The sequence below is a fragment of the Spermophilus citellus genome (genome assembly GCF_964194105.1).
Source record: "Spermophilus citellus genome assembly, chromosome: 2".
NCBI classification, from domain to species: Eukaryota; Metazoa; Chordata; class Mammalia; order Rodentia; family Sciuridae; genus Spermophilus; species Spermophilus citellus.
In genome coordinates this window covers 250,078,298-250,103,580 of record NC_138183.1, presented here as the reverse complement: position 1 = coordinate 250,103,580, position 25,283 = coordinate 250,078,298, and the positions used below count along the sequence as shown (strand labels likewise).

Sequence of the window (25,283 nt, the reverse complement as noted above, 5' to 3'; positions counted from 1 at the left end):
GTTTATCAGATTAATTGGAAGCCAGTCCAGGTAGGGCCCCTGGTAAAGGCAAGGCTACACATACACTGTCTTCAACCAACTGGCCAGTCTGGGACAGTTTAGACTTGAGTGACCTCAGAGAACCAAAACAACTGATGGAAATCTAAGGAAACTCATTTTAGCTCAGAACAAAAGAGTCACTTTTTAACTCTTAGAGATGTCCAGTATGACAGGGCTGGGGATGTGGCACCATGGTTGAGTGCCCCTGAGTTCAACCCCCAGTACCACAAAAAAAGAAAGAAAAGGGGGGGGGGGGCGTCCAGTATGAGAATGGGCTACCTTGTGAGGTAATGAGCCCTTTCACCTGGAGTCATTAAACAGCTAATTATCTGTCACATGCCTGAGAGTTGCTACACTGTGTGGGAAAGTAGGAGCATAGGAGCAGGACTGTTGAGGTCCCTCCATGTCCCCTTGCTTGGCTACCCCTAACATTGGTGGGGAGAAAAGAAGAGGTAGGTTGCTGTGGGAGGGAGGGCCCAGAACTCGAGCAGAGGTGGCACTGGATAGAGTGGGGACTTGAGGGTCAGCAACACTGATAACACCAGCTCCTTTCAGATTGTATTTGCAGCCCTTGCCTTACTGTCCCAAACATGACCTCCTTGACAGAGCTACAAAGGGTACAGCTCCAAAATCTGGAGATCTGAATGCCCATCATGACCTGGACTTGCCGCAGTCTTGGCTGGGCACAGAATCACGAGCCACTCAACCAGGAACAAAACTTTATTTTGAAAAAGCCGCCAACACGCTCAGCGCCAGCAAGCAAAAAACCGGTCCTCCCACGAGGGTGTCTGACCGGAACCGCGCGTCCCGGAACCCCCCGTCTCCTCCGACCTCCTCCGGAATTCCCTCCTACTATCCTTCCCCAACCAATGGGAACTCTCCAGCAGTCCCGTAAAGTCCCGTAACTTGAGTCCGGTAGCAGGCCAAGGTGAACAGCGGGAGTCCAGTTTGCATATGAATGTAAATTTTAACATAATCATCTCAGTGGCTAGCTGGCGTCACTTTACAACCAAAGGTGCCATACATCGTATATATGCTTGTGGCTCCTAGCATCTGCCCCCTTCTGTTTAATTAAGCAACAAGCAATGTGGCTAGGGACCGTGCCTGGTAGGTTGTCCAATTTAACATATGGTTCTTACCCGTCATGGGAGAACTGACCTTTAGGCGTCAGCTTCCTGTCTTAGGTTGAATCCACTGTAATCAGAGCAACCCGTCGCTGACTACCGGTCCAGCATTCAGCCATGTTTGTGGATAGGCCTATGCACCAGTGGGGGGGTGAGGTTCTTGCCTCACCTCTGTTGGCCCCCAAATTTAGCCTTGGTGTCAGTGGGGGGGTGAGGTTCTTTGCCTCACCTCTGTTGGCCCCCAAATTTAGACCATCACTAGTAGAAGGGAGGAGGATACAGAAATGCCACGACACCAAGCCAATTGACGGCTCCTTTGGAAAAATTGCGTCACTGGTGACACCATCAGCAAAGATATGCCAGTATTACCACAATAAACATGGGGTGAGCTGGCAAGGAAATTGCATCACTGGTGACACCATCAGTAAAAATATGCCAGCAGTACCACAATTCGGTGCACCAGATGATATTTCACAATGTATGCAACTGATATATAGTCTAGGCAAGTTCTGCAAGCAGTTCAAATTGGAGGAGTCTATCAATATGTCCATATCCTCCCAAAGTAAATCAAGTCCTTGATAGCATTACTTGTTGAGTTATATTCATTGATGCATCAGTTTATACAGTTTACTGTGATAGCTATCATAGAAGCTGTAGTTTGGTTTTATCTCAGTCTTCACTGGAATTGGGATGGAGATGGAAATTCTGGCAATGATGGTAAAGAGACATTATCCTGAACAGAATTATTAAATATAATAAAAAGAAAAGGTGAAAGTAAACAAACAGATCTGTTAAACTCCTTTAAAAACAATCCTTAACAGCCGTTTACCAAATTTAAATTAGTAAACAAACAGATCTGTTAACCATCTTTAACAACAATCATAAACAGCTGTTCACCTAATTTAAATTAAACCATATAAATCACGTGAATAAAGAAAAAATTCGGATCCATTTTTTCATGAGCGCTCCTCATATAAGAAATATGGACATACACACATACAGACATACAACACAAAACAGAAGTGTGCACACAACATACAACACATAAGACAATAGTAAATAAAGGCCTTGTAACTATACTTAGGTGAAATCTCCATTGTAATGTTTAAAAACTCCACAGTCAAAAAAAAAAAAATAAATAAATAAATAAATAAATAAATAAATAAAAAATAAAACACAGTCAAAAAATAAAACTGATCAGAAAAACATTAACCTAGGTTTGTATGAGCTCAAAAATAAAATAGAACTTTATGATGTGGAAAAATGCAATAATAAAATAGATACTGAAAAAAAAAAAACCTTGGTTAATCACTGTCGCAGATGTAAGAATAGCCAAGCTGGAGCTCTGGATGTCAGCTGTTATGGATTTGAGTCAAATCATCTTCTTTTTCTGTAGAAATTGTTTTAGTTAATCTCTCTGGAATCCAAATCGGTTGCTGTTCATCCTGTGGGAAAACACAGACAGCGCCCCGATTCCAGACTATCACTGGATCCGGGCCTTTCCATTGTCCTGTTAGAATATCTTTCCAAAGTACCTTAGGCTTATGTACATTTTTGGGGTACAAATGTCTTTCCGCAGCACTAAGTCCCGATGAATCTAAATTTAAAAAGTTTAGAGTAAAAAGGGTTATTTTAAGTTTATCTTTGGGGGATATATACCCCTTTCCAATTCCCTCCTTTTGTTTTAATAAGTACATTTTAATAGTTTGATGAGCTCTTTCAACTATGCCTTGTCCTTGTGGATTGTATGGAATTCCTGTTATGTGAGTAATACCAAATGATGAGCAAAATTGTTTAAAAGAGGAGGAAGTATAACCAGGACCGTTGTCCGTTTTTAACTGTTTTGGAACGCCCACAGTGGCAAAATTTTGTAAGCAATGAGCTATAACATCTTTAGTTTTTTCTCCGGCATGAAGGGAGCCCATCAAAAATCCAGAAGAGGTATCAACTGTAACATGTAAATATTTTAATTTTCCAAATTCTGGCAAGTGTGTGACGTCCATCTGCCAAATATGGTTAGGTATTAGTCCTCTAGGATTGACTCCAAGATTAACTTGTGGTAAAAATGTCACACAATTTTGACATTGTTTTATTATATGTCTGGCCTGTTCTTTAGTTATTTTAAAACGCTTTTGTAAAGTATTAGCATTGACATGGAACCTTTTATGAAAATTTATAGCTTCTTCTATTGTGGAGAAAATATGTATGTCATGTGTAGATTTATCTGCTAGTTCATTGCCCATACTAAGGGCTCCAGGCAATCCTGTATGTGCCCTGATATGACCTATGAAGAATGGATCTTTTCGGTCCCAGATTAGACTTTGTATATCGGAAAACAAAGAGAAAACAGTAGAGGAAGGGGAAATCCTACCAGCATCTTCAAGGGAATTAATAGCATTAACTACATACTGACTATCAGAAAATAAATTAAATACAGAATCTTTAAACATCATAAAAGCTTGTAATACTGCATTAAGTTCTACCTTTTGAGCTGATTGTTTGGGTACTAAAAATGTAAAAGTTTGATCAGGAGTAACTACTGCTGCTGTACCATTGTTTGACCCATCAGTGAATATATTTGGAGCATTTATGATAGGGGTTTTTCTTGTCATTTTTGGAAAAACTACAGGATGCTTAGACCAAAAAGACAACAAAGGATTAGATGGTAAGTGATTATCAAATGAAACACTAGTTTTACACAGGATTATTGCCCAAGTATTTAACTCATTAGCTAACTCATCAATTTGATCCATAGTATATGGAGTAATAATTTTATTGGGAGAAATCCCAAACACTCCCTTAGCTGCTTTTATTCCTTTGAGTATTAATTGTCCTACAGCCTCAGGATATCTAGTAAGAATAGTGTTAGGGGAATAAGATAAATGTATCCACAATAATGGACCTTCTTGCCAAAATACTTCTGTAGGAATATTTTTTGTTGGTAGTACAATAAATAATAAAGGCAAACTTATATCAATTCTATCCAAATGCATATTTTCCATATATGTTTCAATGATTTTTAATACTTTTTTTGCTTCAGGCGTTAACATGCGGGGTGAATTTGGATCTGATGGACCTTTTAGAATATCAAATAAAGGTCCTAACTCTCCTGTTGGTATGCCTAGATAAGGCCTTATCCAATTTATGTCTCCCAATAACTTTTGAAAGTCATTAAGTGATTTGAGTTGATCTACTCGTATTTGAATTTTTGGTGGACGGACCATGGTTGAGGATAATAGAACTCCTAAATAATTAATTGGAAGATTTAATTGTACTTTATCTATTGCTATCTCTAGATTATAATTTTTCAATAAATTTGTAAGTGTGGCATAACATTCTAGTAATGTGTTTTTATCTTTATGTGCCAGTAACACATCATCCATATAGTGAAATATTTGTAGTTCAGGATTTTGGTTTCTAAGTGGCTGGATTGCTTTATTAACATAAATTTGACACATAGTTGGGCTGTTAGCCATCCCTTGAGGGAGTACTTTCCATTCATATCTCTGATCAGGACCTTCATGATTCAGTGCAGGGATAGTAAATGCAAAATGTGGACTATCCTCGGGATGAATTGGAATTGAAAAGAAACAATCTTTAATATCTATAACTAAAACATGCCAGGTTTTTGGTAAAGCAGACAATTGAGGAATCCCTGATTGAGCAGGTCCCATAATAACCATCTCATTATTAATGGCTCTTAAATCTTGTAATAATCTCCATTTACCAGATTTCTTTTTAATGACAAAAATGGGAGTATTATAGGGGGATACGGAAGGTTGTATATGTCCTTCCGCTAACTGTTGTCTGACCAAGTCATGGGCTACTTGTATCTTTTCTTTAGTCAAGGGCCACTGAGGAACCCACACTGGTCTTTCTGATTTCCAAGTAATTTTGATTGTCTCAGTGGCCCTTTCTGAAAACCCAATTCATGTCTATTTATTTCTTGATCTATTTGAATAGGTGCTGTCATACCTTGTTCTTGTTCTCTTAATCTTTTTTCTTTCCTAAAGCCTTGTTTAGCCCTAGTAGTGGGCGCGTTAGGATTGATGTTATTTGTTAATGTCAATCCTAATTGATCTAGGACATCTCGTCCCCATAAATTTACAGGAAGATGATCCAATACATAGGGCTGTATAGTTCCTTCACATCCTTCAGGATCCCTCCAATCTAATACCATAGCACTTCTATGGGGATTTGTTGCCACTCCTAGGCCTCGAAGCGTTTGAGTGGCTTGTTGTAATGGCCAATATTTTGGCCATTCTTGACGAGAGATGACACTAAGGTCAGCTCCTGTGTCCAGCAGCCCATTAAAGTCATGTCCTTGAATATTTAATTTTAGCATTGGGCGAGAATCTAAATTTAAAGACAGCATAGCCCAATCTACACCTGTGGAGCCTAATCCCTTGGAACCTCTTTCTACATTACAACTGGAAAATTTATCATGCAGGCTGGGTATTATTAATAACTGTGCTATTCTATCTCCTGGTGAAATTACTGATATACCTCTTGGAGAACTAGCTATAATTTTTATTTCACCTTTATAATCGGGATCAATTACCCCAGGACTTATCATAAGTCCTTTTAGTGTAGAAGAACTGCGTCCCAATAATAAGCCTACTGTTCCTTTGGGAAGAGGTCCTTTTACTCCTGTGGGAATGATTTGAATTCCCATCTCTGGGGTTAGTACTGCTCTGGCAGAGGCGCAGATGTCCAGCCCTGCGCTCCCTCTAGTTTGTCTGATGAGGGATTTAATGGATAATGCGTCCTGGGCACTACCTTGATGGGGCTGTTGGGTTCCTCCATTGCCCCATATATTTGTGGTTTGGGGCCCCGGGGCATTGGGCCCTCTAGTCCGTTTTTTGGCAATGGAGCTTGATACCTTTCTCCACGATATCGTGGGTAAACACTTGGTCCTTGTCCGTTTTTTGATAACGGAATACCCTCTATGGTGGTTTGAGAACGGCATTCATTAGCCCAATGTCTCCCTCTACGGCATCGTGGGCAAATACCTGGTATTCTATTCCTTTGATATCCAGCTTTGTTAAACCCTCCTCTTATGGGGCAACTCCTTTTAAAATGTCCTGTTTGATTACAATTATAGCATGTTCTTGGCCTGGCATCTAAAGCCTGTTGTACTGCTGCTAAGACTTGCCCCTGTTCATTAATGTCTCTACATAATTTAATATATGTGTTTAAATCCTCATGTCTCCATGGTCTAATGACCTCTCTGCAGCAACGATTTGCTTGGTCATAAGCCAGTTGTTTTATAAATGGCATTACCTGTTCTGTATTTCCAAATATCCTAGAGGCTGACTGAATAAGTCTATCTACAAATTCAGCATAAGGTTCATTAGTTCCTTGTATTACCTTAGATAATTGACCTTGTAAGTCTCCATGTCCCTGTAAAGTTTTCCATGCCCTAACTGCATCTACAGCAATTTGTGCGTATACGCCAGGGTCATATTCAATTTGCTGTCTTTGACCCTCATATGGTCCCTTTCCCAATAGCATGTCCATATTTCTTTGAGGGTACCCAGCTTCTGCATTTCGCCTAGCTGTCTCCATGCAAAATTCCTCATTGGCAACCTTCCATAACAAATATTGTCCTCCGTTTAGCACAGATCGACACATGTTAGCCCAATCTGCTGGTGTCATGTCCAAGTTGGTAACAGATTCAACCATGCTTATTGTGAAGGGAGCTTGCGGCCCATAGGTCGTTACAGCCTCCTTTAATTGCTTTATTGTTTTGAAATCTAAAGCACGGTGAATTCGTTGCCCTCCTGCCTGCTCAAGTACAGGGCATGTTAATCTTTGGGGTCCTGCCTCAGAATTCCGTCCATCAACTACGGTAGTTGAGGGCCGCTCAGCGGTAGATGGAGCTGTTGGCTGAGTTACGCCCTCTGGTGATAGAACGGAGTTGGTAGCAACCTCCTGTTGTAATTCTCCACCTGATGGCTGCTTGTCCTCTAAGCTTGCTTTCTTTAAATTTTTCTCTGTCTGACTAGCTTGAGAGACCTTCTCTTTTGCTTGACCTAGCGTTTTTTTTACCATAGTCTGGACCTCTAACAATTTACTTAACAGTTTTTCGGTTTGTTTTTTATTGGATTCTAATCTACTATAACCTAACCCAATAAGGTAGGATAAAACAAAGCCGAAGCAGAATGAAACAAAGACGGAGCAGACAATGGTTGTATCAATTTTCTCTTTCTCAGGGCTGAATAACTTCAAACCTTGAGCCAACCATTTTTTCCAGTTCGCCTGAGAAAATTCTAGGGCTAGGGAGCTCGAAATAAAAACAAAATAAATCAAAACAAGAACACATTGTTTTCTGAGAAGGTCATCCATCCTGTCGCCTTCCCTCAGGGGCGAGCAATTTACTCACCTCTAAGCTTCAGGCGTTCCCCGTACGGGCCACCAAATGCCGCAGTCTTGGCTGGGCACAGAATCACGAGCCACTCAACCAGGAACAAAACTTTATTTTGAAAAAGCCGCCAACACGCTCAGCGCCAGCAAGCAAAAAACCGGTCCTCCCACGAGGGTGTCTGACCGGAACCGCGCGTCCCGGAACCCCCCGTCTCCTCCGACCTCCTCCGGAATTCCCTCCTACTATCCTTCCCCAACCAATGGGAACTCTCCAGCAGTCCCGTAAAGTCCCGTAACTTGAGTCCGGTAGCAGGCCAAGGTGAACAGCGGGAGTCCAGTTTGCATATGAATGTAAATTTTAACATAATCATCTCAGTGGCTAGCTGGCGTCACTTTACAACCAAAGGTGCCATACATCGTATATATGCTTGTGGCTCCTAGCATGGACTAGCAGACAGTGTGGCCTTGGGGACATTCTCACTTGGAAAATGAGAGGGTGGGATTTGATGAGTTCTTAGGGGCCATCTAGCTTTGGCAGTCTGTGTGACCTGCCTGCTCTTTCTGAGTAGGTCACTGAGGCAATGGCCCTGACTGGGGCTTCCCAGAACCACCACAGCCTTCCTTTTGGTCTCTGTCCTGCCCCAATCTCTGGCTCCTGCTAACTAGGGTATTTTCCCCCCAACTTGCCACATTCTTGCCCTAAGTTTATTTTAACACTATTGGATAGTACAGCAGAAAACTTGGGTTCTAAATCAGCCTGGACATTAATATTAGCTGTGTGACTTTTAGTAAGTAACTTCCCTTTTCTGAGTCTTAGAAACCTTGTCTGTAAAACCAGAGCTGGGCTCATAATCAGATTTCCTGGGATTAACTGCCTCAGGCTCTTTGGGGAGTCCCATTGCTGTTATTCTAGGGTCTAGAGAGCCCTCTACCCCAAGCTCTGCTCTGGCTCACAGGGTGGAAGTCATCCGCTGACACTGGAAGGGAGGCTCTGAAGGGGACTCAGTAGACCCAGCCCCCATGGCTCTGCCTGCCACCAAGCCCAGCTCCAGAGCCCCCCACTGGCGTTTCACTTGTCCATAAGAATCTCCTGCAATCTCTTTCCTTTGTAGTCAGTAAAAGAAATGGGCAAGGCTTGTTTTAGGAGTTTTTTAGGCTGGGGTAGTGTCCTGACCAAATTCACACAGCAGAGAGGACACAAGTGACCACAGCTCAATTGAGTCTTGAGCCCTCTCCCTGGGTGCACATGCTGCACCCTCCCCCAGCTCCTGGGCTCTTCTCCACACCTTACTTCCCCCAGCCCTGCACCTCAGAGCAAGGATCTCCCAGGTGGACTGCTCCAAGGGCTCAGGCCAGGAGGCGCCTGAAAGCTGATCTCCAAGAGGGCGTGGCTCTGAAACAGGCAAATAAAAGCCTAGAGAATTGGCACCAGACTCTAGAGCAGCAGGAGGCGCCCGGAGCCTGCAAGCAGCAGTTCCTGGCCTGCGCTGGTGAGCTTGCCGAGGCAGGAGGAGCTCCAGAGGGCGGGAGATGCAGGCAAGGGCCCTGCAGGCCAAGATGGGGCAGGTGGAGGGAGGAAGATGTTTGCAGTCCAGGTGGTGAGGATGATTCCAGCGCAGAATCACTGCAGAAGGCTGGAGGATGGACACACAAGTCCCATCCAGAGTGACCCACGCAGGGAGGCAGAGAGAAAAGACAGCCCCCTCAGGCATGTCTCACCTGTCAGAAAGACCAGCCAGCTCCGGCTCACTTACCTGCTGGCAGGAGCTATTTAAAGAACTCTCTCTCTCCCACCTGCACACCCCCTTAGAGACTTCCGCCCACTGTGCTTCAGGTGCCCATGGCGTCCCCCCAAGCCCTGCTCATCTGCCTGCTGGTCCTGGCAGTCACTGAAGGCTGGGATCAGGAGGCAGCCATCCCAGGTTGCCACTTGCACCGTGAGTAACTCTGGGACCAGAGAGCTAGGAGTGGAAGTTCTGGGTGGGAGCAGAGCTGACAGACTGGACGTGGGCAGGCAGCACCCTAGAGGGACGCCCGGGGAGGCACAGATAGAGTGCTGGGGCTCGCCTTCCCAGAGGCACAGTCCACTGCTCCGTTTCCTCTCAGCCTTCAACGTGACAGTGCGCAGTGACCGCCAAGGCACCTGCCAGGGCTCCCATGTGGCACAGGCCTGCGTGGGCCACTGTGAATCCAGTGCCTTCCCTTCCCGGTACTCTGTGCTGGCGGCCAGTGGCTATCGACACAACATCACCTCCGTCTCCCAGTGCTGCACCATCAGCAGCCTGAAGAAGGTGAGGGGTGCTGGGGAGGTGGAGACAGAGGAGGTGGGGTTGAAGGTGGCCCGGAGGGTCCAGAATGTGGCTGGCTCCCCTCCACCACAGGTAAAGGTGCAGCTGCAGTGTGTGGGGGACCGGAGGCGGGAGCTTGAGATCTTCACGGCCAGGGCCTGCCAGTGTGACATGTGTCGCCTCGCTCGCTTTTAGTCACTGGAAGAAGTTCCCATCCTGCTAGTGACTTGCTATCGAATTTTTTTAAATGAGGAGCTGCTCCAGCTCTAACCCTCCTGAGTTTGTGATGTCACCTCCCAAGAAGAGGGGTATTTTTGCCTCTGCCTCGTCCCTGCCTGTCCCCCTTAACCAGTCCTCGTCATGCCCCACCCCTAAATAAAGCAAGCAGTTGTTCAGTTTCTCTCTTTATTACGTCTACCCCCAGCCAGGGGAAGGAGGATAGACCATGGTTACTGTGACCCCCTTACCCCAGGACACTGTGAATCTCTTTTTGCCTGTGCCCTCGCCCCTCCCCCTGCCCAATAAATAAAAAGGGGACAAAGAAGTACAGGGCAAGGGACAGGAGGGAAGGAGGATGCCCCAGGGCCAGGACAGTGCCTGTGTTGAGGGTGCGCAGGGCAGAATAAATAGATCGTGGACCCCATGGTGGAGACGAGGAAGGACCTCATGCCGGCCCAGGGCAAGGGCAGGCGAGGCGCCCAGTGCCCTTGTCCTAGACTGGGGGCAGAGCTGTATCCCCTGCAGCCTGAAGCCCTGCATTGCTGAGCAGGGAAATGTCCCTGATGGCAGCTTCCCAGCCAAGCTTGCCCTGGTCAAGTCTTGCCAAGAGGGCCTGAGAGTTCTGCTGCCAAGACCACCATCTTGTCCTCTTGTCCCCCAGTGAAAACTGCCCACACAGGGCTGGGCAGGGAGTCCTCAGAGCCCACTCTGGCAAGGCCAGGGGTAGGTGTGTGCCCCTCTGGGCCCCTGGGCAGGAAAAGGGATGGAGGGACTGACAGCTCTGGTCTGGGTTTAGCTTCTCCCCTTTTGGGGGCTCTCTAGCTCTGACCCCCACTGGCAGCCACCTGGGGTGTAAGCCGTTGGAGAGGGGCCTCCCTGGCCCCCTGGGTCCCCTGTAGCCGGCGTAGCCGCAGCTCCTCCAAGCCTTGCCATAGCTCCTGCCGCTCCCGGGCCTTCTGCTGCTCCCTGGGGAGAGAGGATAAGGCAGCTCCCCCTACTGAGGCCCCCACACTCCATCCTCCACCCTGCCCTGCAAAACGGGGTGGGGGGGCACAGAATCATATTCTGTCCTTTAACTCTAGAGGAACCCTCTGCTTAGGAAAGAGCTGAGGAGAGAACACGCCCAGCCTGTGGTCTAGGAGTTGCAGGGCATCAGAGCAGGAAGAACAGCTGGACGGCGCAGTGAGCAGCGGTGCAGGGACACGAGGGAGGGACTTGGAACTTCTGACCACACTGGGTTGGGGGTCTTCTGCCGACCTCAGGGTCCAACCCGAGGGTCAGATTCCTTCCTGCTTTTCTCCCCCTCCCCCAACGCCCAGCACTCACTGCTGCTTCTCCAGCTTGTAGGAGGCCGTGAGCTCATCAAATAGCTTCCCGTTCATCTCCATGAAGGTCTTGAGCACATTGTAGATCAGAGACACGATGGTTCTTGGTGTGGTCAAGGATGGGGGTTGAGATGATTACAACACCAATTTGACCCACTTCCCTGCCTGGCGTTCTGCCTATCCTGTTCCCCACCCAGCACCCTGCTTCTCTGCCCATGCACCACCACCCCCTCAGCCATCCTCCACCACTGTTTCTGATCTTCTCCAGCTAGGAGCAGCCCCAGAGGCTGGGTTGGCTGTGTTCCCAGTGTTTAAGGGTGAAGTCAAAGCCTGGGCACTCACTGATTCCAGTGCTCCTTGGAGACTTGGTAGAGGGTCCCAAACACAGCAGGCAGCACAGTGTGGCAGTTGTCCTCAATGAGGCTCAGGATATACTCATTGTTCCAGAAATACAGAGCCCGCTCTGCAACCTGAGGCAGGCAAAGTGGTACAGAGAATGCCTGGTAGTGGCTTCTGCGTGGCAAGGACCGGCATCCATCCCTCCCTAAAGCCCAGGCCCCTTGACCTCCACAATCCCCAACTCCAAGGGCTCATTTGATCCACTGGGGGAAACAATGTGGTGAAGAGAGAAAAACACACAGCACCACGTTTGGGATCAACTCCCAGGCAAATCCTCACTGACAGACTCCAGGCCACCCACAGGACCCTGGGAGGAATCCAGTCTCCACCTCGGTTGTCTGATCTATAAAATGGAGCTCATGATACCTACCTTCACTGGACTATTGTAAGAACAAAATGAAATACCAGACTGTTTAATGAAGGTAAGCTACTGGAGTCACTGTAGGAAGAAGTGACGTCCATAGGGTTAGGGTTCATAAAAATGAGAGAAGACTGGAGACGTAGGTCAGTGGCCAGAGCACCTGCCTAGCTTGTGGTAGGCCCTGGGTTTCATCCTAGCACCATGGGGAAAAATTAAAAAGACTGAAGAGATTCTATATATATGCAGAAGAGCAAGAGTTACAATAGGTGGGATAATGAGGGAAACCTGGCTGGGTTCTTAAGTGGGACTAATGAAATATAAGGGGATGAAGCCTGAAATCCCAGTGACTTGGGAGGCTGATATAGGAGGATTGCAAGTTCAAGACTAGCCTTAGCAACTTAGTAAGATCCTGTCTCAAAACAAAAATTCAAAAAGGAGGAGGATGTAGCTCAGTGGTACAGTACTCTTGGTTTCAAACTCGAATCAGAAACAAACACAACCAACAAAAATATTAAGGCCACTAAGATCAGTGATAATACTCCATCCTGTTCTGGCTCAGTTTATCATGTTACAGTCATGATCTCTCTGATCCTCATTGCTACCCAGTGAAGAAACTGTTGTTGGCCCATTTTACAGATGAGGAAACCTAAATCAGATTCACAGTGGGAGATGATATGCCCAAAGGCTCTGCATCCAGGAGAAGGAGATCTGAGGTTTGACCCTAAATCTTCTGACCCTAAACCCAGCATCTCCCTATTATCAGACCCAAGACTGGAGGAGAAACTGAGGGGAGAGGGAACTATGTCAGGTAAATGGGCCAACCTTCCCAGACTACAGCACTGCCTCCACCCCACCTGTCCCTGCCCCATACCTGGAAATGGGGGCTGGATACACAGCGAGCCACCTGCTTGAAGAGGGGCTCCTGGATCTTCACGAACTGGGAGGGCTCGATGACATCAAGAATCTCTTCCATCTCCCCCAGAAACATCACCTGAGGGGACAGAGTGGCAATAGCTCACATCTCCCCAGACACACACACACCTACCTGCCTCTGCGAGATGGCCCCCAACCTCCCTTTGGTGGGCATCAAAGCCCTTCTTCATACCTCTTTCTGGGTGCAGGTTTTGGGCCAGTATTTGAGCAGCCCCCGGATCACCTGTGGGGGTTGAGGCAGAAGAAAGTCAGACCTGCAGAGTGAGGGGCCCACCTTCCCCCAGAGGAACTCACGTGCTCTGTCAAGGTGGCGTCCTTCTCCAGGAACTGCACCACACAGTATGCCAGCTGCGGGCGTGGCGGGGAGGGAGGAAGCCAGAGGTCATCTGGGGCCAGGTACCACCGCCCGGCGCCCACCAGATGCTCACCCACCCACTGCCTCTCACTCTGCTGGCCCAGCACTGCCAGCCTGCCCGGGCGGTACCCGCCAGGGAGCTGGGAATGCACGATGACCTCACAGGGGAAACGCTCGGCAAACCAACCCTTATAAATTTTGCAAAAGATTCCATAATAGAGCTGCGCATCGCAATCTTTGGGCTTATGGAGGGAGGAGAGTTTCGCTGAGCTTAGAGCAGGTAGAGGGAAGGCCTGGGGGGGCTTCAGAGCTGATGTCTGAGGTCGGCCTTTAAAGGGCCAGTGGCAACTCCCTGAAGTGGAAAGAATTAGTGAAGACAACCAAGGTGAGATAGGATCCCACCGGTGTCAGGCCACTTCCTGGTCCTGTGGGCAGCCCTGACTCTGTCAGAAGTTCTGTTGAGGCAGGGCCAAGCCTGGGCCTCACCTGGGCGTGAAAGACAGACAGTGACTTGACGGAGTGCAGGGGGATCAGGACGCGAACAAGGAACTGCTTGTGCTCAGTCTTCAGGGGCAGCGCAAAGCCATTGATGATGCTAAGGAGGGGCCAGAAGAGAGGAGCAGGGCTCAGGTGACCAGGTCCCTAGTCCCTCCTTCCAGAACCCTGAGCTCTAGCTGAGGTCCCAGGACAATCACCTTCCTAAGATCTCCAGCAGCTCGGCCACACCATTGAAGTGCTCCAGTTCATAGATGAATCTGTGGGAGGAGAAGAATGTGGAAGGGCTCGGAGCATGGGTGAGCCCATCATCCACCAGCCATCCTACCTACCCACCCACCCACACTGCACACCTGTCCAACTCTCCGACTCAGAGGCCACTCTCCCTTCCCAGGGCCCCAGACCAGGCCCCCTGAGATCCACACGTACCTCAGCCCAGCCACCTCTGCCAACCTCATCTCTCTGCTACAAGGTGCTCCTGTTTGCCTCCCCCCTGGCCCTGGCACTCTTTACCTGATCCCCACACATCCAGCAGGCACCCAGCCTACGACCTTCACTCTTCATACGGGTCAACCAAAGAAATGACAAACACATAGAGCATCTACCCTGGACCCAGTAATTCACAAAATTCTCCTGAGAGGTAGGGCGTATGAGAGCCATTACACAGATAAAGACATTGAGATTCAGCGACTAAATGACACTTGCCCCAGAGTTAATAAGTGGGAAGTCTAATGGACTCCAAGCTCCTGCAGGACCTGGATCATGTCTTACCTCCTTTGTTGCTAATAACAATAAGAGCTAATGCTTCAGAGTCCCTGCCTTGGGCCAGGAACTATTCTGAGTGTTTGAAGACATCCCTTCATCTCTCCTTGGGCCCCAAGTAAGTTTAAGCAGTATCCCCATTTCAAAGTTAAGGAAATTAGGAGAGCTTAAGTGATTTGCCCAAGTTCCCCCAAATACTGGAACCAAATTCAAACGCAGACCATCTAACACTAGAGCCATGAGCTCAACTACACAGTCACGTGGGTCTCCAACACCCACTGGATGTTGGTGTTCAACACATATTTGCAGAAAGAATCTCTCCAGGTCCTAAGGATCAATATGGTAAGGATCAAAAGATCTAGCTCTTAGGCGCCCCTGGTCTCAGAAAACTACTCTCTTGGCCTCTTTTTTCCCATCTATGAAATGCAAATAAACATTCATCCTCTGCTGACGTTTCAGTCTTTTATAATCACTATTAGGTCATGGGGAAAGAACCTGATAAACCAGAATCCCACACAGACCCCATAGCCTAGGAGGGCCTCAGTCTTCTCCCCAACTGGTCTGCCTCCCTCCTTCCCAGGGCTTTTCTCAGGCAGGCAGCAGCTACTCACCGGAGAAAGATATGGTTGCACTGTTTGCGGATGTAGGCCCGGAGACCCAGGAACTTGCCGTAAACGCGGTGCAAGATGGTCTTGAGGTACTCACGCTCCCGGGGGTCCTCACTATCAAAGAGCTCCAGGAGCTGTGGAACACAGGGTGTGGGGTCAGGTGAGAGGTCAACACCAGGCAGCTTCCATCCTGTTGCATGGCCCTCAGAGAGCCTGCCCCTGCCCCATGGTACCACCCAGCCAGGGCTCCCCACATTACCATCAGGACAAACTTTTGATCCACATATCTCTTGGCCACGGAGGGCTGAAAGTCTGGACTCTCCAAGAAACGCAGGAAAAACTCATATACCAGCTAAGGGACGGGACAAACAGAAAGATCAATCCAACCACAGCCTCACCCACTCAGCCCACCCTGTGACCTTCATCCAACAGTTTAGGGGCTAAGCAGACCCTCCCTGACTGAAGCTCTTCTGAGGTGTGGACCCCTGCCTGCCCCACCCTTCACACCTGCAGATGTGGCCAGGAAGGCTCAAGGTTAGGCTCATCCTCTTCAGGGTCAAATTCAGGATTCTCACTGGGTGGCAAGGTCCGGAAGATATTCACTGAGATCTGGGGAGCAGAGTCAGGGATGATTCCTTGAAGGCAGAAGCTGGGGAGGTCCCTCATCCAACGTCCTAATGGGTCAGAATTGGCACCTGCCCCAGCAAGGTGCCCAATTCACTCCTTGGGCAGGGGCAACAGTGAGGGAGACATGGTTGCCAGCAGTAAGCCCACAGGCATTCTGGGCAAGAAAAAGGAGATTTCGGGCTTGGTCATTGAAAGAGACTTCATAGGAGGGACACCACCAGAGCTGGGCCACAGAAGTTAAGTGACACGGGGGACAGTCGCTCCAGGCCTCGCTCGCATAAGCAAAGGTATGGAGGTAGGATGTGCAAGGAGGCCCCGAGTGGGTTCTGGGCAGCAGTGGGGTTCAGGGGAGACAGAGGACATGGGCTCTGAGGCCAAGCTGTAGGGTGTAGGGTTTACTCTTAGCACAGGGTCTTACAGGTGGGTCAGTAGGGGTTCATGTATCCCCCCAGCAGTCCCTCAGAGGCTGGGCCCGGTGCTCACCATGCGGATGATGTCTGGGTAGACAGGCTCGATGAGGACGCCCCGGGTGCTCCCCACACATTCCACCAGCTCATTGAGTGCTGCCCGCTTCACCTCCTTCCCCTTTAGGTCAGCCACACAGTCCAAGAAGTCAAACATCACCCCACACTGGGCCAGCTTCCGGCTCAGCAGCTCATGCAGTTCAGAGGCTGGCACATCTAAGGAGGGACAGACAGAGGGGGCTGAGCCTGGGCCCCAGCTGCCAGGGCTCCTAATCCCTAGGGCCAGCTTCTGCTGCCCCCAGACCCCATGCTCTAATGCTATCTCCTACTCCCTGCAGAGAATAAGCATCTCCTGTCCCATCCTCCACTCCTGGGGGTCAGGGGTCTTCCTCATTTTCTCTTAATCCAGGTTCAGGGACTCCATAATGTTAAGCAAGACCACAAAGCCTGGTTATATGGGCTTTCCAAAAATAGCCTCTGCCTCCCTCTCCTAGGTGGCACCCTGTTCAATGAGCCAGAAGTGGGGAGGGGCTCAAGGGTGAACGTGGGGACTACATGATGATCACCAGGAACCACTCCAAGCACCTGCCCCAGGACACAGACAGCTGGCTGGGCTGATAGTGGTGGCCTCCTGGAACCCAGGCTGTGTGCCCCACCCTTGGCCCTGGCCTGCCCCCCAGAGTGGCACCACCTCCGGATGCCCCACCTCCAGGGATGACAGGCCAGTCAGGCCATGCGTCAGCAGAGGGCTGAAGGGCTGGGGGTCAGTTCCAATGGTGGAATCCCAAACCCAGCAGGATCATCCAAACTCCCTCTGACGGCTGCTTCTCCTCCCACTGCCCCCATCCTTGCTGGTCCCCTCATGGGCTCAGGTACCCTGGCAGTCAGCAGCTGACTCACCTTTGAGCAGAGGCAGTGGAGTGAGCTCTTGCTGGTTGCTCTGATAGCGGAACTGAGAGGAGCTGTGGGAGCGACGGGGCCGGGCCCTACGCAGGGAACGGCGGGAGAAGCCATCCACCTTGTCAGGTGGTGGCACAGGTGACAGCCCAGGAGATGAGGGGCTGGTAGGGGTGCTCGCAGGGGGCAGCTTCGTCTCCATGGCAGGCAGGCAGCAGCTCAAGCTTTCAGAGCCCCTGGGATTGCCCCAGGGCCCAGAGGATGCTGGGTGAGGCAGAGTGGACTAACTTGGGCCCATTCTGTTGGGGGGGGGGCACAACCACAGTCTTGGGCCCCCCCCCAGGGCCTTAGGCAACTGCCCAGTCCTGGGGGGCAGGCAGGGTGGAAAGGAGATGGCTCAGGCCTCAGGTCCTTCCTGGGAGTCCAGAAGAGTCCAGTCAGGGTTCCCACTCTGCTCTTGTGAGAAGGAAGTCAAGCCAAGAAGGTCAGCAAGAGACAGCCTGGGCTGCTGCAGCTGAGTGCCCAGTCTTCTTTTCCCTCCAACCCCTGGCATACCCCCAAATAGGGGTGCATCCCCTTCCCACCATGGACAGGTCCCTCCCTTCTCCTAAACTGAAAGGCTCCAGGGCTCTAAAATAACCCTTCCAAAACAGGGCCTATTCCCCAAGCCAGCCCCTTACTCAGATTGGGGGGGGGGGGCATTCCTCATCCCTAATCCCTTAGAGAAATGGGAGATCCTGCTCCACTAGTGCGGGCCACCGTGGACTTACCCAAGAATGGGGACCCCGTCCCCATGCCAACCCTTTCTAAACCCCAACACCCTCCCCAAAACTCAGCTCCTCCTTCCTGGCCCTGCAAAAACCTCATAGAGCAGGGACACTCACTTAGAAGCCCAGACTTTGGTCGCGGACCTCCCGGGGCTGCCCGCGGGGAGCGGGGCGGCGATTCAGGGCTCCTTCGCAGCAGTTCCGCCGCTCGGGGCGCTGGGGCTGGGCGGCGGCGCTCCTGGGTTCTCTCCGGGGCTCCGGGGGGGCTGGAGCATGCCCCCGGCTCAGCCCCGCGTCGGGGCCGGGCGCACGGCGGGCTCGGGGCTGGCCCGGGCAGCGCGCGGACCTCTGCTGACGTCCCGGGACTCGGGTGTCGCGCGGCGCAGCGCAGGGGGAGCCCCGGCTCTGGGCGCACCGGCACCCGCCGCCCAGCTGCTCAGGATGACATCAAGTCACCTCCCCCCTCCCGGCCCGCACCTCCCCGCAACTGGGGGGGCTGCGTCAGGAAGGACCCGGGGCCGCTGGGAAATGTAGTCCCCGCCCCGCTTAAAGGGAGCGACCAGAGCGAAGGGGTAACACCTGAGCGCGGGCTCCGCGGCAGGGGCTGAGGCTCTGGAACCCAGAGAACGGAATGGGACGGGCTCCAGCCGAGGCTGGATGCCTGGATTCTGCGTAGGGAAAGAGGAGGACGCAGGAGTTTGCACCAGGAAACTGAGAATGATGCCAGTACGCTGGCAGGAAGGAGGCCCAGCGCGCTATAGCAGGCCAGAGAATTTGACCTGGACCATCTGTGCTCCCAGGCCATCCTCATAAGACCCCCGCCCTCACCCTCGAATGGCCTGGCACTTCCAAAACCCTCTGTAACCGGCACTGGACCAGTTAATAGTCCGAGGTGCCCCAATGCCTGCTGGGAGGGGTGTGGTTTGCCAGAGGCTGCTGGGAAATGCAGTCCATCCTCAGGCCTGCAGTCCCCCTCCCATCTCTTGCTGTCTGCGGTGACATCATGGTCTGTGGTTTAAAGGGCCAGCCCTGGAGTGGCAAAGCATCAGAGCAGGTGCTCCTCCGGAGCTGCCGCCCACCCCAGGCAGCCTGACCTCCCAGGTGGATGTCTCCAGCCATCCTGTCCTCAAGATGTGCTGGGGAGGGAGGTACAAAACCGTATGGCTTGGTATCCAAGGCACAGCTAGAATTCCAGAAGTTTGATATTCTGGACAGAAGTTCCCAGTCTGCAGTCCTGGGCTCCCTTACTGAAACCTGGGGTCCCCACATCCTCTTTATTTCCCTGAACTGCTGTGAAATCTCCACCCTGAAGTTTTGTTTGGATGAACAACTGGTCTATGCTGAGCAGCAGGAGAGGGTAATGAAGCTGGACAATGAGGTCAGGGAAGTTCTGGGGCCTTTTTAGAGTCTGTACCACCTTGCTTTGAGCCCTTGTGACCGTTCCATGCTACAGAGGAATCCTGGGTGCTCTAGAGCAACAGAAGGCAGAGGCCTTTACTAAGGGCCACCGTTTCCTGGGTGGGATCCAGGACCTTATCCCTGGAGACCTGGACAGCGCTCCCCTTGCTCAGAAACCTTCATCAGGCCTTGCCCTTGGTGTCTTCATCTGCAAAGGGGAGTCCCAAATCTCTCTGCTCACTCACCTCCAGGCTCAGAAGGCAAAGGCTTTCCCATATGCACAACAAGTGAGAGGAACAGACCCACAGAGCCTCCTACTGCCAGGCCGGGAGCTGGAGGTTCAGGCAAGATTGTCTTGCCCAAGGTCTCACAGCCTATCATCAAAAGCAGTGACCAGGACTGAGGGCAGAGATGCACTCCTGTAATTCTAGCAACTGGGGAGTCTGAGATAGGAGAATCACAAGCTTGAGGCAAGCCTTGGCATCTTAGTGAGAACCCTGTCTCAGTAATCATAATAATAATAACATTAAATTAAAAGGGCTGGGATGTAGATCAGTGGTAAAGTGTCCCTGGTCCATCCCCAGTATGCCTCTCCTCTAGAATACAGCCACCAGGGACCAGGCCTCCACCTCCCAGCTAACTTCAGCCTCCCTCTATAGACCCCTGTACTATGGTCTGAAGGCCAGGGTAACCATGGAGGGTGGGGGCTTTGTACAAAGTAGGTGCTCTGTTTGAGGATTGGGTATAAGAAGGGCAGAAGAGAGTCATAAGATTCTAGAAGTGATATTTGTTTTGGGGGGTATTGTGTATGTGTGTGTGTGTGAGAGAGAGAGAGAGAGAGAGAGAGAGAATATATGTGTGTGTGTCTGGTGCTGGGGGTCAGCCTGGGCCCTCCCCCATGCTGGAAGCACTCTGATGCTGAGCTACCCCCCAGCTCCAGAAGTGACATTTGAACTTGGTCTCAAAATAAGCACAATGTCAACTGGGGAGTGCAGTGTTAAAATTTTTTTTCTTCTATTTTTAATATCTCTCTTGAGATGTCATAGACATACCGTAAAGTTTACCAATTTTTTAGTTGTTTAATGGGTATATTATGTCAGTATTGCCAGATGAAAAAGGTCTGAGGATTGCATACACAACAGTGTGAATATCCCTAAAGGTACCAAACTGTACACTTAAGAACAGCATTAATTAAGATGGGCCAGTCATGGTGGTGCCCACCTGTAATCCTAGTGACGTAGGAAGCTGAGGCAGGAGGACCATGAGTATGAGGCCAGCCTCAGCAATTTAGTGAGGGTCTAAACAACTTAGAAGACCCTGTCTCAAAATTAAAAACAAAAAGGGCTAGTGATATGGCTCCGTTGTTGGCACCCCACCCCCAGGTTCAATCCCTGCTACAAACAAAACAGCATAAGATGGGAAGAAAGCTTAGCATGGTGGCACACATCTGTAATCCCAGCAGCTTGGAAGACTGAGGCAGGAGGATAGTGAATCAAAGTTAGCCTCAGCATTTTTTTTCACACAATATCTTTATTTTATTTGTTTATTTTTATGTGGTGCTGAGGAGCGAACCCAGGGCCTCGTACGTACGAGGCGAGCGCTCTACCGCTGAGCCACAACCCCAGCCCCAGCCTCAGCAATTTATCAAGACCCTGTCTCTAAATAAAAAATATAAAAAGGGCTGGGGGTGTGGCTCAGTGGTTAAGTGCCCCTGGATTCAATCCCTGGTATCAAAACAAAAAGGCTGGGAAAAGTTTTTTTATTTTATTTTTTTTTTCTTTTTCTATACTAGAGATTGAACCCAGGGCCTTTCACATACTAGGCAATAACTCTATCACTAAGCTACATCTCTATCCCTTTAATTTTTTTTTTAAAGAGAGAGTGAGAGAGGGAGAGAGAGAGAGAATTTTTAATATTTATTTTTTAGTTCTTGGCGGACACAACATCTTTGTTGGTATGTGGTGCTGAGGATCGAACCCGGGCTGCACGCATGCCAGGCGAGCGCTACCACTTGAGCCACATCCCCAGCCCCCTTTAATTTTTTTTTAAAGAGAGAGAGACAGAGAGAGAGAGAGAGAGAGAGAGAGAGAAAATTTTAATATTTATTTATTTATTTTTTAGTTTTCGGCAGACACAACACCTTTGTTTGTATGTGGTGCTGAGAATCAAACCCTGGGCTGCACGGATGCCAGGCAAGCGGCTACTGCTTGAGCCACATCCCCAGCCCTATCCCTTTAAATTAAAAAAAATATATATATATATATATATATATATATAGTTGTAGATAACACAATACCTTTATTTTATTTATCCATTTTTATGTGGTGCTGAGGATCGAACCCAGTGCCTCACACATGCTAGGCAAGTGCTCTACTGCCAAGCCACAACCCCAGACCCCTTTTAAATTTTTTATTTTTTTTAAACAATTTATTTTATTTTATTTTTTTAAGAGAGAGTGATAGAGGAGAGAGAGAGAGAGAGAGAGAGAGAGAGAGAGAGAATTTTTAATATTTATTTATTAGTTCTCGGCAGACACAACATCTTTGTTTGTATGTGGTGCTGAGGATCGAACCCGGGCCGCCCGCATGCCAGGCGAGCGCGCTACCGCTTGAGCCACATCCCCAGCCCTTAAATTTTTTATTTTGAGACAAGGTCTCCCTAAGTTGCCCAGGCTGGCCTCAAACTTATGATGCTTCTACCCCAGCCTCCCCAGCAACTGGGATTACAGGCACATGCCACTGTCCCTGGTAAGATGGTAAAGTTTGTGTCGTGTGTTTTACTACAATTCAAACAAAATGTATCACATTGTGATATATGCAGTGATGGAAATATATTCAAAACAAAAGAAAATATGAAAAAAACTTCATCCATTTTAGTTGTAGGATTCAATGGTTCCTGCTTTGTTTCGTTCAGTCTGGGGGTTGAACCCAAGGCACCCCACCATCCTGGGTACATCCCCAAAACTTTTTTTTTGGTGGGGGGAGGGAAACATGGTCTCATTAAGTTGCCCCAGGCTGGCCTTGACTTGGGATCCTTCTACCTCAGCCTCTTGAACTAGTTGGGATTCTAGGCGTGTGCCACCCTGCCGGTCAACTCCGTGGTGTTTAGTATACTCAGACATGAATTTCTTTTCAGGTACATCAAGATCTCACTGTATCTGATTGCCTCTGAGCTACCCTCAATGAGCTCCTTTGGCCTGGACCCCTGTTCTTTGCCATTTCCTGGAATCCTCCCAACAACCCCACCCAGCCTTGTTTTCTAGCTTATCTTCCTTCTAGAAAACTCTTCCCTCTGACAAAATCCAGGCCTCCATCAAGACCAAATCAAAAGCCACAACACTTTCCACACCCATCCTGACCCTACAGGTGGGATCCCGAAAGGTAGGCCCTCCCTAGGGAGATTCTGAAGTCCCCTGAAGCCTAGAGCACCTTTACATGTTTTGTTTCCACCTTATCTAAGGTGCCCCTCCTAGGACCCCTTGGGCAAAAGCCTGTCCCTCCCTGTTTTCCCTCTAGGGAGGAATCCTGGCTGCATCCTTTCCCAGACCCCTTGTTTCCTGGGATCCAGTATTGTCATCCAGTAGAAGTCCTCCGATGTGGTTCCGGGGCCTGCGTATTTGGGACAGCTGAGACCTGAAGTGGGGCCTGGGACTCCATCCCAGAAACACCCCAGCGGGGACCTCAACACCACCTTCCCTCCCAAGAGGCTACTGGCTCTTTTATTCTGCCAGTATTTTGTGTTCACTGATTTGCTTCCGGCTGCTCCAGGGCCTAGGCTGGGTTGGGCACCACTCTTTGGAGATGGTTTTCTTTGGAGCTTGTGGTGAATTATCTGGGGAAGGTGGCAGAAGGAACTTTGTGTCCCCTCTCCGTCCTAGTGTCCTAGTGCCGTGCTGTGGCTCCCACACTGTACTGGGAATTGGGCTCAGGGGTGGACTCCCAGGCACTTACTCCTAAGAGGCACATGTGGGGGCTAGGGATGTGGCTCAAGCGGTAGCTCTTGCCTGGCATGCGTGCGGCCCGGGTTCGATCCTCAGCACCACATACCAACAAAGATGTTGTGTCCGCCGAGAACTAAAAAATAAATATTAAAAATTCTCCCTCTCCCTCTCTCACTCTCTCTTTAAAAAAAAAAAAAAAAAAGAGGCACATGTGGTAGCCAGTCAAGTTACAAGGAGAGCAGATGTGAGCGCAGCCTGGCCCTGCCACCTCAGGGAACACTGGGCTAGGGAGTGATCCTGTGTCCCACTGCAGGTAGTGCTCACAGTCTCACAGCAGGGGAGTCGTGATTGCCCCTGCTAGACTGGACACTTTCCTGGACTCTTGGAGAATAGACCCTTCTGTGCCCAGCGCCTGTGGTACAGTGGAACTCATTCATTCAGTTGCTCCACAGGCACTTGGGCATGCAGCCTCAGTTTCCTCTCCCACAAAATGGGGGTATTCATAATGCCTCCCTAACGAGCTTGTGGAGAAGAGCAGAAGAAATAATGTGTGTAAGGTCACAAGGACAGAGAACATCACATAAGCTCAATTCATAGGGTCTATTGTTTTTATCAGTGTTCATTTAATAAACAACTGATGAGCACAGCCCTGCCCCTAACCTGTCATGGAAGACAGAATTCTCTTGAATCATTCCACAAATACCTTTTGAATGGCCATGTCAGCCCACTTCCCCCAATGGGGCCTTCCCAATGTCTCCTGGAATCTCTTGGAGGCTGATCCTCAGTCTTCTCCGTGTAATGAGCCTACTATCCTCACCAAAGGGTACAGGGATAAAATCCAGGCTTACAGAAGAGTGGTGACTTCCCTCAGGACACTAAGGGCTGGGATTGGGATCCAGGTCCCTGACCCCCTGGGCCATGCTTCCAGCTGACTTTTGGCATTAGACTTAAATAGATTCCAACTTCTCAGTAAAGCTAAAATAGAATAATCATTTACCAGTGGACCCCTGAAGTCTCCCATGATGGAAGAGATTTTGTGGCCAAAGTGTAGAGCAGGAGTCAGCAAAGTTTTTCTGTAAAGGGCCAGAAAAGAAATATTTTAGGCTTCGCAGGCCTCTGCTTCAAGTGTATGGCTCTGCCAATGCAGCTAGAAAAGAGCACAGAACAGCATTCGAAGAGAGTATGGCCATATCCCAACAAGATTGTATTCATGGACGCTGAAATATGAGTTTTCATGTCATGAAATGTCAATTCTTTTGATTTCCCACCCCACCCCACCCCATCCATTTAAAAATGTAAAAACCGTTCTCCACTCACAGGCTGTTCAAAAACAATGAATGCGCTCTGGAGGAGGTAGAATCCAATCTTTATTGATTTTAGGATTAGAGATATGAAAAGCTATTATTATTCTAGAGAGGGCCCCCCCGGCCTGACCAACTGCGGAGAGAAGGGTGGGTCAGCTAATCTTCTGTGGCACATTCCTTGGTGAGGAGTGGAATAAAAGACCTTCCTGGTGGACCCAGCAACCTCCCTAAACCTGTAAATTGATGACAATAATCACTACTTTAGAGAGTTAAGAAGTTTAAATGACATACAGAATGGTAAAGGGTTTCATAAAACGCAAATGTTTATTCACTTGTTTCCACAGAGGCATGCTACAGATACCATGCTGACTTGATTCCTCTGAAAGCCTTCTACGAAGTTTGATGTGATACTGTCCCTTTAAATTCTTCCCAACCACCTAAAGTAGTCGGACAAGTCAGCACATGCGCATTCCTCTGCGGGACCGCCCCCCCCCCCCCCCCGCAACCTACAACAACAGCCTTCCAGAGTCTGTAGAAGGAAGGTTAAAGGTCCTCCCACACAGTACTTATACGCAAGCGTAAATCATGATTGAGGGCACTATATCATGCCGA

At 49.3% G+C, this 25,283-nt stretch overlaps 2 protein-coding genes and 1 long non-coding RNA gene across 7 annotated transcripts; 2 read left to right on the top strand and 1 right to left on the bottom strand.

Annotated features, from left to right (window-relative positions):
* The first annotated feature begins 8,987 nt into the window (after positions 1 to 8,987).
* On the top strand, positions 8,988 to 10,187 carry GPHA2 (glycoprotein hormone subunit alpha 2). Of its 4 annotated transcripts, none has more exons than XM_081282589.1 (4): positions 8,988 to 9,019; positions 9,340 to 9,466; positions 9,636 to 9,820; positions 9,911 to 10,187. In XM_081282589.1, the coding sequence occupies exons 2-4, from the start codon at positions 9,370 to 9,372 to the stop codon at positions 10,010 to 10,012; spliced, it is 384 nt and encodes a 127-aa protein (XP_081138715.1). In that variant the 5' UTR covers positions 8,988 to 9,019; positions 9,340 to 9,369; the 3' UTR covers positions 10,013 to 10,187. The 4 variants fall into 4 exon arrangements, with proteins under 4 accessions (XP_081138715.1, XP_081138714.1, XP_081138713.1 ...); XM_081282588.1 differs by having other exon boundaries at positions 8,990 to 9,019; positions 9,364 to 9,466; positions 10,013 to 10,187; XM_081282587.1 differs by having other exon boundaries at positions 8,990 to 9,019; positions 9,364 to 9,466.
* An 18-nt stretch (positions 10,188 to 10,205) lies between these two features.
* Positions 10,206 to 18,493, bottom strand: PPP2R5B (protein phosphatase 2 regulatory subunit B'beta). The gene is made up of 14 exons (XM_081282581.1): positions 18,147 to 18,493; positions 17,266 to 17,718; positions 16,385 to 16,581; positions 15,782 to 15,883; positions 15,534 to 15,626; positions 15,278 to 15,408; positions 14,105 to 14,164; positions 13,896 to 14,004; positions 13,349 to 13,402; positions 13,227 to 13,277; positions 12,993 to 13,112; positions 11,704 to 11,831; positions 11,363 to 11,464; positions 10,206 to 11,002 (listed from the first exon to the last, which is right to left on the bottom strand). The coding sequence occupies exons 2-14, from the start codon at positions 17,462 to 17,464 to the stop codon at positions 10,855 to 10,857; spliced, it is 1,494 nt and encodes a 497-aa protein (XP_081138707.1). The 5' UTR covers positions 17,465 to 17,718; positions 18,147 to 18,493; the 3' UTR covers positions 10,206 to 10,854.
* A 193-nt stretch (positions 18,494 to 18,686) lies between these two features.
* Positions 18,687 to 23,418, top strand: LOC308643024. 2 transcript variants are annotated; one of them, XR_014020683.1, is made up of 3 exons: positions 18,687 to 19,386; positions 22,563 to 22,807; positions 22,943 to 23,418. It is a non-coding gene; the product is annotated as an uncharacterized lncRNA (long non-coding RNA). The 2 variants fall into 2 exon arrangements; XR_014020684.1 differs by having other exon boundaries at positions 18,687 to 19,407.
* The last annotated feature ends 1,865 nt before the right edge of the window (positions 23,419 to 25,283 follow it).